Genomic DNA, 12,426 nt, shown 5'->3' with positions numbered 1-12,426 from the left:
GGGAAGTGTCGATTTTTGCTTAACTTCCAAACTCAGCCTGATTGTTGATGTTCCCACTTCACAATCTTGGACCCACAACGATAGAAGGGGATCATGCAGAGAAATAGAGATGTTGTTTCAAGTTGGAACTTGTATTATTCTTTCTCCTAGAAGCACTTTATAGATTTGTGTTAGAAGTTCAGATAATATTAAACATTAAGTACATTTTTGAGGACTAGTCTGAGAGATAACCACCAGCTGTAATCTTGTTTTTAATGGAAAATAAAGTATAATGCACACTAAAAAAAGCCATTTACAAATTAACTTTATGCAAACAAACTGTAAATTGGAGACTATATTAGGAAAGAATCTTGTAAATGATAACAGTTGTGCAAATGTTAAACTTGGGGGTAATCTGATTTTGACTTGTTGATGGACTTGGCTATTGTGATTAACTCAAATTAATTTCCTTTGATCTTTACTGCTGTCTTTGAGATTATCCTGGAGCTTTCTCCCTATCCTGATTGACCGACCTTCCAAGGCAGACTGGAAGCGTCTTTTTCAGTCAAAGCTTTATCTGTATTTGGTTAACAGTTATTTCCATTATTTATGCTGCAGGATTTGGCTCTGAGCTTTTACCTACATTTCCGTTCCTAAATAGGAGCCAGGGATCATATGAAAGTGGAAAAGGGAAGTTAACATTTATTGAGCATCTACTGTGTGCTAAGTTGTTTCATGATTATAGTAAATATGAGGTAGATATCTCATATGAGGAATAGGCCTTCACAAGTGTAAGTTTTTAGCATCATGTAAGCAGTGGATCGAGTCTTGAAAATTTGTGTAATTATTCATCTCTAACTTTCATTTAAGTATAGCGTATGTAGTATACAGTTCATAAGTCAGAAGTGCTTGTTGTTGGATTTTCACAGTGGGGACACACTCTGTGAAACCAGCTTCTGGATCAACGAATAGAACATTACTGGAGTCTCAGAAGCCACCCTGGTGCTTGCTTTCACTCACTCTTCCACCTCCTCCCCACAAGGGTAACTTGACTTCCTTGTGATTGTCACATCAAAATAGTTTAATTTACATTAGTTTTGACTCGGAAATTTATACAGATTGAATCATAGAGTATATACTCTTTCATGTCTGGCTTCTTTCTTTCAATGTTACGTTAGGATAATTCATTGATCTTGTTACATGCAGTTTAGTTTGCTCATTCTCCTTACTGCGTAGTATTTCATAGTGTGAATATACCACAATTTGTTTATCCGTTCTACCATTAGTGAACATTTGGGTAATTTCCACTTTTTAGCTATTATAAGTAGTACTGCTGTGAACATTTTTGTACACACATGCATAGATATATACATTTCTTTTGGACATATATAATTATTGTGTCATAGGGTTTGCCTTAAAAATCTTATTTTTAATTGCTAAACAGTTTTCCAAAGTGGTTATATCAATGTACGTGCTCACTGGCAGCATATGGAAATTCTGATGGTCCACATTCCTGCTCACAAAGGCACGTTGAATACAGGTTGCTGACTCTAAAACCCAAAGCCCTTTTCCTTTCACCTAAATCTTACTTAAAGGTAAGAACTTGGTAACAATTTTCTTTTACAAATTCTATGATTCTTTCCAAGATTTTTAGTCTTTGTTCATTAAGTGAGTTTCCTTTTTTATACTGGAAAATATACCTACGCTGAATAGAATTTAGTAGCTTTAGCAGTGTTTCGGAGGCCTCACATAAGTATTCATCTTCATTGAACCCAGCCTCTTCTATTTTTTCTGCATGGGTGAAAAGAATGGCCGTGTGATTCATCCAAGCATGGCCCAGAAGTTCCTGAAAGAGAGGAGGTAAGTGGCTATTTGCCTTTGACTGTATTTCTCAAAGATGAGCAGAAGAGTTATGGTTTAACACAGACAGTAAACCGACCTGTACCTCATTATGTTTCTAAAACTGAAATATATAAAGGGAAGTGATGATGGAGTCAAATAATGTAAGCAAATGCAGAGAGATGGGTGGGCTTTCTTTTAAAAAAGGCTTAAGTTCTCCATTTTATTTTGTTGTAATTTATGTAAATACAGCTTCAAAACTGTGTGTTATCTTCTGCTGCATGATTTAATTACCTTTGCAACATTCAGCAGTCGTACATACTTGCCTGTCAACTTGAATCTGTTAGAACCACTGAAATTCTTTAAGTCAGAGGACCTTGCTCAGAAGAATGTCCTATCTTTTTCTGTAGGAATATTGTATTATCATCACTAAAAGCATTTTCTGAGAATTTATAGTTATATAATCTGGTTACAATCTATTGATGAATCAGATGACATATAATGGAAATGCTATCAAAATACAGTTGGTCATTTGGAACAACTACAAAATATTACTGTGATTCACATCCTCTTCACATATGTAGAATCCAACCCAATTTATTGGGTGACTTCCTCTAATGTGGGTAAAAAATATTGAATACTGTTATTCCTTTGTTTAGTTATGTAGAAGTTGGTTATGTAATAAATTCTTATTTGAATAGTAAAAAAGCTGACCTAAAGCAGAAGTAATAGCATGTGGCAGATCATTAACACAGTATGAAAGGCATCTAGAAATAACCATTTAACTTCTGTGAATATTTGCAGTTATATGAAATCATGACAACGCAACAGTAAAGTTCACTCCATTCCAAAAACTCTCATTAGAAAAATATTTCCAAAGCTGCCACTGTAATAGCAAGAGAAATATTAAATGCTTAGGAATAATTTAATAACAAATATCCAGAACCTCTAAAAGAAGGGAGAACAACTGCTATTTAGTGCCAGATAATATGCCAGAGCTTTAGCTCTTTTGAAGTTCAACGTGATGATTTGTGGGAGATACAATTATGGTATGGAGAAACTGATGTACAGAGGTTGAGTACAAACCTATAGAGCGGTATTAGATTAATGCAAACTCAATAAAAATACTGAAAAATTGAAAGGTAGTTTGGGAAACTTTTAAATAAGTATGAGTCATAATATTGAACAGCTGAAAAAAATGAAGAAACAAGGGTGAAACAAAAAGGAAGGAAAGAAGAATTGGGATATGTAAATCTAATATGAAAATATAAGAACTGTGGAACAATATATCTAAAAATTAGAAGCCTCTCAAGACCACAGTTACCAGTTATAACTCCTAATACAGTCTGACTTTCATCAGAGTTATTTATTTTCACATTCATCTCTACAACTTGACTGTGACTTCTTAGAAGGAAAGTCTGTGTCTTCCTATATCAATCAAAGCCTCTAATACATTGTGCGCTCAATAAATATGTTAGATTAATTTGGAATTTAGACCCTCACCATCATCTTAAATAGAAGATTCAGGGTTTTATTTGTAAACTTTGGTTCCTCAATTTTGAAGTTTAATCTTTGGGACACACAATTGTAGTTTCCTGTGAAACTTCTCTTTTCTACTCTAGTTCATTATCACAGATTCGCCTGTAGTCTGCACTTTCTGTTTTCTATTCAGAAGACTCTCTCAAGGTATAGGTCCCCAAATTTTCCTCATATCAGTCTGTCTACACCATAGAATAATTGTATGCTTCTGGTTCTCCTAAAAATGCCCCGCTTCCAGAAAATCCTCAGACATTTCAAGATCAGTACATTAGAGAATAATGATTTTAACAGGAAGATTCTAACTTTACAGAAAAGAGTTTTGCAGAGAGAGACTTTAATTGGCATCACACGCTAGTAAAGTAATGCTCAAAATTCTCCAAGCCAGGCTTCAGCAATACATGAACCGTGAACTTCCAGACGTTCAAGCTGGTTTTAGAAAAGGCAGAGGAACCAGAGATCAAATTGCCAACATCTGCTGGATCATAGAAAAAGCAAGAGAGTTCCAGAAAAACATCTATTTCTGCTTTATTGACTATGCCAAAGCCTTTGACTGTGTGGATCACAATAAACTGTGGAAAATTCTGAAAGAGATGGGAATATCAGACACCTGACCTGCCTCTTGAGAAACCTGTATGCAGGTCAGGAAGCAACAGTTAGAACTGGACATGGAACCACAGACTGGTTCCAAATAGGAAAAGGAGTACGTCAAGGCTGTATATTGTCACCCTGCTTATTTAACTTCTATGCAGAGTACATCATGAGAAATGCTGGGCTGGAAGAAGCACAAGCTGGAATCGAGATTGCCAGGAGAAATCTCAATAACCTCAGATATGCAGATGACACCACCCTTATGGCAGACAGTGAAGAGGAACTAAAAAGCCTCTTGATGAAAGTGAAAGAGGAGAGTGAAAAAGTTGGCTTAAAGCTCAGCATTCAGAAAACGAAGATCATGGCATCTGGTCCCATCACTTCATGGGAAATAGATGAGGAAAGCGTGGAAACAGTGTCAGACTTTATCTTTTTGGGCTCCAAAATCACTGCAGATGGTGACTGCGGCCATGAAATGAAAAGACACTTACTCCTTGTAAGAAAAGTTATGACCAACCTAGATAGCATATTCAAAAGCAGAGACATCACTTGGCCAACAGAAGTCTTTCTAGTCAAGGCTATGGTTTTTCCAGTGGTCATGTATGGATGTGAGAGTTGGACTGTGAAGAAAGCTGAGCGCCAAAGAATTGATGCTTTTGAACTGTGGCGTTGGAGAAGATGCTTGAGAGTCCCTTGGACTGCAAGGAGATCCAACCAGTCCATTCTGAAGGAGATCAGCCCTGGGTGTTCTTTGGAAGGACTGATGCTAAAGCTGAAACTCCAGTACTTTGGCCACCTCATGCGAAGAGTTGACTCATTGGAAAAGACTCTGACGCTGGGAGGGATTGGGGGTAGGAGGAAAAGGGGATGACAGAGGATGAGATGGCTGGATGGCATCACCAACTTGATGGACGTGAGTTTGAGTGAATTCTGGGAGATGGTGATGGACAGGGAGGCCTGGCGTGCTGCGGTTCATCGGGTCGCAGAGAGTCGGACACGACTGAGCGACTGACTGAACTGAACTGAACTAATGTGCCTTTAAAACACAAATTGCCAACCTTCACCCCAAACTTTGAAGAACATAGCTCTTGTTAAATCAAAGTATATGTGTAATGTCAACATCACATTTTAGCTAATAGTGACATAGCAAAATTAGCAGACCTCAGAGTTTTTCGTATATTCTGTGTACTCTAACACATCTCTTGTGGGAGAGAAGTCAGAGAATTGGAAAATAAATAAACCATACTGTGGATTGAATTGTAACCCCTTTCTCCAAATTGATATGTTGAAGACTTAAACTCCAGTGCCTCCAAAGTGACTTTACTTGGAAATAGGATTATTGCAGATGCAGTTAATTAAGATAAATTCACTAGAGTGGGACTCTAATCCAATATGTCTTTATAAAACAGAACTTTGGACAAAAACATGAATACTGGGAGAACACCAGGTAAGCATAAAGTCAGCCATTCATAAGCCAAGGAGAGAATCCTTGGACACATCCCTCACTCTCAACCCTCAGAAGAATCTCACCTGCTGACATCTGTTTCAGACATATAGCCTCCAGAACTGACAGGCAATAAATTTCTGTTGCTTAAGCCAGGGAGTTGGTGGTATTTTTATTGCAACCCAAGAAAATTAACCTAAATGGTAGAAAAATCAATGACATGCTAAATATAACAGATTTAGGTTCTGAGAATACGAAGATTTCTGGGCCATTTACACCAGAATCACTTAGGGTGCTTATTAAAAGTGCATCAAAATCTTCAGGGATGGAACCTGGGGATGTAAATTTTTAAAAGCTCTCTGGGGGATTTATTCCTGCTGCAAATACTTATTGAGGGATCTACTTTGTTCCGAGACAAGGAATGGTACAAAACATGCATTTCCTGCTTGTATATGATGGAAATTCTTGTTTACTAACTAAGCTTAGGGCTAAGGAAGAGGGACACATAGGAAAAAGTACATTTAGTTTGTTGTCCTCGCAAATGTGATAGAAAATATATTGGCGCTACAGAGGCAGACATTTAGCCTAATTTTGGATGGGGGGTGTAATGTGGGGGTAAAGGGAGGGATCAGAAAATGTATCTGGCGTGTGATGATGCCTTGAGCATCGAAATTAGCAAGGAGTTTCTCAGGCGATAAAGACATACCAAGTAAAGAAAGTGATTGAGCATTACTGGGAATTGTATAGTATTGGGATTTTATTTTTAACAAGTACAACTATTGATCTTTCATCATTCTTGCCTCTAGAAGTTTCTCAAATTTAGTGCCAGACCTTATATTCCCCAGTGCATTATTGATGTGCTTATATTGAAATGTTTAATATAAGTTAATAAATAGCTACTGTCCTTAAGCTACCTTGAGTGCTACTGCCAGAACTATTCTCTGGGTATTGGTTGATGCATGGGCTATATTTGTTATTAAATATTTATACAACATCACCATAATACAAATTAATGTTAAATAAACTGTTTGGCTCGAGTGGTTCTCTCCTGAGTTATATATTATAACATAGAACTCTCCTCTTTCTCGGTTAGTACTTACTGCATTAAATGGTGTAAGATTCATAGTGTGTTTTTAGTACCTGGCTTTCTATATTGTAACATGAACATGCCCTCCCCCGCTTTGTTTCCACCAGACGTTTGCTCTGCTTTAAACCATAATATCATTCAGGAAAAATGAGTTAAAGCACCTAAGGATAATAGATTTGTAAGCTTGACACCACTTACGAGTCCATGTGTTGAGCCACTGGAAAGTTTTTACATGTTGGTAATTACTTATGAAAAGATGCTCATGTCCTAAACTGTGAGAGAAATTGCACTTTTGAATTATTGCCAAAAATAGAAGAGAATGGTTGATTTAGCTTATATTCTTTAAATTGATTTTTGGCCAGAAAATAGTTGAATATTTGAAAGTAGTGTCGCTTGGTGTACAGTCATCATGTTAGTGGCCAAACATGTTCTCTACAGACCCAGAGAATAATCATGGTTGATTGATACCTCACATAAAAATCCAAAAGAAAGATAAGTTAATGTAAGTTATCTGGTGTTAACAACTTAAATATAATACTAAGCTAGATAGAAAATTTATAATCAATCATAAATTGTTTGATTTCAAAGTGCTAATGGGTATGAGTCCATCTAGTCCTTTTGGGACTAGTTAGGATATAAACTTTGTTTTCCAGGAATTGTGTTCATTTTCCCAGGACCTCACCAGCCCTGCCCCATTTGTTTGTGGTTGATGAAATCATAGCATCTGGTCTTTTTAGGGGGAAACTTTTAAAAAAGCCAACTATTACATCAACTGAGAAAAAAAAATTATCATGGATCAGGAGGACAAGAAGGACCATTCTTTATGTTATTCCCTTATTCTCTTCCCACTTAGAGCACCACATTTTCTTCTTAGAGAGCCAAAGCTGAATGATAAGCCTTGTTAGATCAGATTTAGAGAAGAGTCAACCTTGGAGATCATCTATCGAAATTGCCTTATTTTACAGATGAGGATATTAAGGCCTTGTGATATTAAATGACATGGTCTAAGCCACATTGCTGATTATTGGCAGACTTGGGCCCGTAACAGAGGTTCCCTGACTGCCAGGTCCCTGTCCTTCCCACTAAATTGAGGCTTCTCAGTTTAACGTTACTAAGCCAGTGAATTTTTTTCCCACATTTTTTTTTTCCCTAAATTAATACGGAAGTTCTTATACATCAGGGCTGTGTAAGTTTGGTTTCACTCTTTTTTATGAATCCTATCAAAATAATTCCAAAGAAGGCTACAGATAATATGTCTCAATTTTAGGGTAAAACAAATACTAGCAAAAAAGTAATCATAGGTAACGTTTATTGTGCACTTGACATGTGGGAGTGTTTGAATTAATTTACCATTATGTTAATATGACATTCATTCCAAAAGTAACCCAGAAAACTATTATCTTTTCCAGTTTATCACCGAAAAGGTTGAAATTTAGAGAAGTTATTTGCCCAAGGTAACAAAGCAAGTAACTAAGTAGGAAATTGAGCACAGGGATAACTGACTGCAGGACCCAGGCTCTTCACCTCTGCAATGTGTTGCTCATATCTAGTAGCTCATTTGAAGAAGTTACTCATCACGGTCTAGATACTGATGATGACAAAACAATAACAGCAGTGGCAATTTTCTGGAAACCTGCTATGAACCTGCTGTAATTCAGGCATGATGCCAAGCACATTACATTTTTTAAATACAGCCTTCAGAACTCTCTAACTAGGTAAATTATCCCCATTTTATAAATGAGGAACTGAAGCCAAGAAAGTTTTGTTAAGCAACATCTATAGTCATGTACCTGGAACTATAGCAGACACATTTCAGCTGAATTCTGTGGAACAGCTAAGCCCATGATCTCTGTTCAGTATGTGCAGGTCTTGCATTGGTCTTTCTAAACCCCATCTGTGTACACCCATCTATAACATCAGCAGTCAAGTTGTTCATTCGAAATCAAAATATTTGCTTGAAACCTGATTGTATACAGTAATAATACAAACATGATACCATGACCATGGAAAGAATGTAATCAATTCCTGGATTCAATTCCTAGTGCAGTTTGACTGCGTGCTAGCACTTTCCTTAAGAAGACTATTATATATGCTGTGTGTTCAGTCACTCAGTCGTGTCCAACTCTTTGTGACCCCATGGACTGTGGACCACCAGGCTTCTTTGTCCATGGGGATTCCCTAGGCAAGAATACTGGAGTGGGTTGCCATGCTCTCCTCCAGGGGATCTTCCCAACCCAGGGATCAAACCCAGGTCTCCCACATTGCAGGCGGATTCTTTACCTTCTGAGCTACCAGAGGGGCCCATTTTATATGCTCTGATCTATAATTTAGGGATTTTTTTAAAAATTCAAATGTAGATAAGATTCAGATGAATCATTCCCTTTTTTCTCCATTTTGGGGAGACACTAACATCTCTACTGTTTTGCTGTAGATTAAGGAAGGCCTGACATAAAGAGAAAAGGATCATTTGAGGAACCATTTCAGTTGTCACAACTGGCAGCTTATAACCCCTCTATAAAATATTAGAGCACAGACTGAGAGAGATTTAAAGAGACAACAGGGAGGTGCAGGAAAAGAAGAGGTCACTTCTCTGGCACTGGCCTTGAAGACTCCTTCCATGGAGGGCATCAGTGCCCCCAGAAAGGGGGAAAGGCAAAGGTGAAGACAGATGTTCTGTTCCTCATTTTGTGTGAGCCAGGAAGAAAAAGAAATCCAGGGTGTGTCTGGAAGCAGAGGAACTTAACCACCCTTTGCTCCTTCCTAACAGCTGTGGGTCCTGTTGAATATTCAGACATCCTGCAGCTGCTCCCGATCTGTGAGCACATCCAGATGGCTGCCACTAGTATCTGAGGCACCTTCAGGAAGAAGCTCATAAACAGCCAGCCTGTGCTTAGGCAGTCTTCACCCAGAGATCAAGGTGGAAACCCAGAATAGGACTGCAGTGCCTCCAGGGGTCATGACCCTGCAGAGGATTACTAAATCTCTCCTGGGAGAGAGGTTACTTACTCTTGGAAAATTGTTCTGGATCTGAGTCTCCCTCGCTCATCTTTTCTCTGCCTTCAACTCCTGAATTGGACACTGACTTAAGGAAGGCAGCCATAAGAAGTGAAGGCTGTATGTATGCCAAATACCATTTAAAAGGATCAGAGACATGTATGAAACAAATTCACTTGTATAAAAAAAAAAAATAGGGGATTATAATATAGTTCTGTATCCTAAAACTGGAAAAATCCATTTTCAAAATGTGCGTCTCTTAAAATGTCCTTTTTGGATCAGCAGAAAGAAAAATCTGGAAACATACAGAGAGAGTCAGGTTAGTTTTTGAGAACTATTTATCCATTTACAGAGTTTACTGGATTACATCCCTCTATAGAGTTAAATGTCTATTTAATAGGAACTTTAAATGAATTTTTTAAGCTGCTTAAAAATTACACTGACAGTATAGCTCCAGGGCCCCCCTTTTGATTTCTACCAGAAATATTGTTTGAAATGCTGGCTTTAATAGGTTAGAGGAGGTTCATGGGTTTTCTTAGATTTCACATTGTTTCTTAATTGCAATCATCTTTGCTTTTGTGCAGAATGTTCTTGATTTTTCAGGAGATGGATGATGAGGATTATTTTTTATACTCTTGTCACCCTAATTTTTTCCACTAGTTTTTTGTGATTACACATATGCTTTTTTTTTTTTTTAGAAACCGCTATAGTTACTGAAAAAGAAAATGTGTGTCATTTAGAACAAACAATCTTGTGTCTTTACTAGTTAAAGGAAAATATCTTTCTTTAAAGCAAAGTATACTATCTTTCTAAGTGTAACAAATTCTATATCAACATAATCAGAGATTGGACCAGAAATAGAGTAGCATTCATTCAAATTCATTTTGATTGAAAATGTCTACTCGCTATTCTCCATGTAGTTTCCTTTGGAACTTCTAGTAGAGATGAGCTCTCTGAGTTAGGTCAATTAATGAGGCTACTGAGTAATACTAGTCAAGTTCAGCAGTTAAATCTGGGTGGTCCTAGACTGGAGAATCAAGAAAGTGAATAAATGAACAAACAGATGAACCATTAGGGAAAGATGGCATATGTTATTTTTATTCACCCTGAGGTCCCTGTGATCTCATGGCTGGCATGGAGCAGTTATTCACCCTACAGATGAGGCAAGCAAAGCTTCTACAGTTCCTAATTTCTTTCCTATAAATAAAGTATAAATCTCCCCTGAATTTTTGCCATGATGTAGGTCTCAGTGCTGCTTCCTCCACTGAGGAGTTATACATTGCACTGCTTTGGCACTTACTGTGTTGTCATATACGTGCTTATCTATTTGTCTCTTCTAGACTGTGGATGTTTTGAGGGCAGGGCTCATATTATCACTCACCAATCATTAAACTCTGCTAGTACTCAATACAGTGTTCAATGACTGAATCAGAGTGACCACCACCACCACCCCTCACCCCACCATTTATGGCAAACTGTAAGAGGTTGTCCCTTGTTGAAAGGATGCAAGTCGGTATTTTAGTTCAGTGGTTCTAAACTTGACTGTTTTAGAGAAATATATGGAAAGTTTATGCAAACACAGATAGGCAAGCTCTACTCTTGAGATTCTGTTTCAGTAAGGCTTGGATGAATCTGCATTTTTAACAAACAGCTCAGTTGATTCTGAGGCAGATAGTCTGAGACCACATAGACAATCAAATTCTCAGCTCTTAGGAGTTTGAGATTTAGTTAACCTAAGTTCAGTATCTCATTTTTGTTTTGTTTTCTTGTATAAAATATGAAGTCATTTCCCAGGTATAAAATGACTGACTGAATTCCTCAAAAGGAATTTGTAAAAATGACTCTTGGTGGGAGAATCAAGTAATTTTTACCAGTTTTTTCTATGTGACCAGCGCCTGTTTTAAACTACTTGTTTAAAATATCTCTTTTAACCAGTTTTCATAGTTCATTCCTATTAAGGTGATGCCATCCGAAATGGGCATAATGTTACTGGTGTGACTGCTCTTTACCTGGATCATCTGGACTGGGGAAGAGTCTTCCTGTCCACAGAGAGGCACGTCTGCTCTCTGGACCAGCAGTGCAAGGTGCAGACCCTCCTGCCCAAAGTGATGTGCCAGGGCCTCCCTGATCTCCTGTCTCACGTGCTTCTTGCTCAGCCTGCTGTGCGGGTAACCCGGCGTGTCCAACACCTGGACCTGCAGAGTCACCTCTTGCCCTCCTCGACGCATAAAGCTGCGGAAGTGACAGCTGCGGCCCAGGCTACAATCTTTGGTCACAGAGCATGGAGCAAAGCTGCTCTGGAAGTCAGTGCTTCCCAGAATAATGTTCCCAGCAGAACTTTTTCCACTTTGAGTCATGCCAAAGAGGGCCAAGTTGATGGTCATCTTGTTGGAGTTCATCATGGCTCTGGATAAACAAAAGCTCAGTGTAAGCAGTCAGGCATCTCCCTTCAGCCAATGTAAGGCTTCTTAACTGGCCTAGAGCACCCCAAGTATTGCCTCTGATTTGCTCTCCCCTCCTTCTTTGTGTCTAAAGCATGGAGGAGCACACCACTAAAGCAGAGACCCCTCCCCCCAGTGACAGAGGGGAAGTGGAAATAATAGTAGTAGTTTACACTCAGAGAGGAGAGAAAAATCAAATACAGATAAGGAAAGGAAGAGGAAGCAATAATTGTAGGAAAATGAGGAAAAGAATTACATGAAGATGGTGTAAGCCATGTTTAGGAGAACTGTGTTAACTTATCAATGTGATAGGTGTGTTGGTTTAATAATGGGTGCTGAGGTCCCTCAGTTCAGGAACAAAGATAGCAGCAATATTGGAAAATGATTCTCTTTTGGTGGAGAAGTAGAAATAGTACAGTGGAAGAAACGGCCCTTCTTGCGTTTTAAACAGTGTTCTGCCTCTCCCCACTCCCTGCCTCCCCACCCGTTGAATATACAAGTGGCATCTGCAAAAA

General features: G+C 38.3%; 1 protein-coding gene across 1 annotated transcript; it reads right to left on the bottom strand.

Annotated features, from left to right (window-relative positions):
• Window positions 1-1,564: 1,564 nt before the first annotated feature.
• On the bottom strand, window positions 1,565-11,872 carry GIMD1 (GIMAP family P-loop NTPase domain containing 1). The gene is made up of 2 exons (XM_068974820.1): window positions 11,480-11,872; window positions 1,565-1,825 (listed from the first exon to the last, which is right to left on the bottom strand). The coding sequence occupies exons 1-2, from the start codon at window positions 11,870-11,872 to the stop codon at window positions 1,565-1,567; spliced, it is 654 nt and encodes a 217-aa protein (XP_068830921.1).
• Window positions 11,873-12,426: the final 554 nt, after the last annotated feature.

This window comes from Capricornis sumatraensis, chromosome 7 (genome assembly GCF_032405125.1).
Source record: "Capricornis sumatraensis isolate serow.1 chromosome 7, serow.2, whole genome shotgun sequence".
NCBI classification, from domain to species: domain Eukaryota; kingdom Metazoa; phylum Chordata; class Mammalia; order Artiodactyla; family Bovidae; genus Capricornis; species Capricornis sumatraensis.
This window is presented reverse-complemented; position numbering and strand designations above follow the sequence as displayed.

Bases quoted from the DNA above. Each gene is read 5' to 3' on its own strand.
- GIMD1 (XM_068974820.1), bottom strand. From the start codon at position 11,872: ATGATGAACTCCAACAAGATGACCATCAACTTGGCCCTCTTTGGCATG. The intron at 1,826-11,479 runs GTAAAGAGCAGT...CCTCTCTTTCAG, and splicing joins CCCCAGTCCAGATGATCCAG to GAACTTCTGGGCCATGCTTG.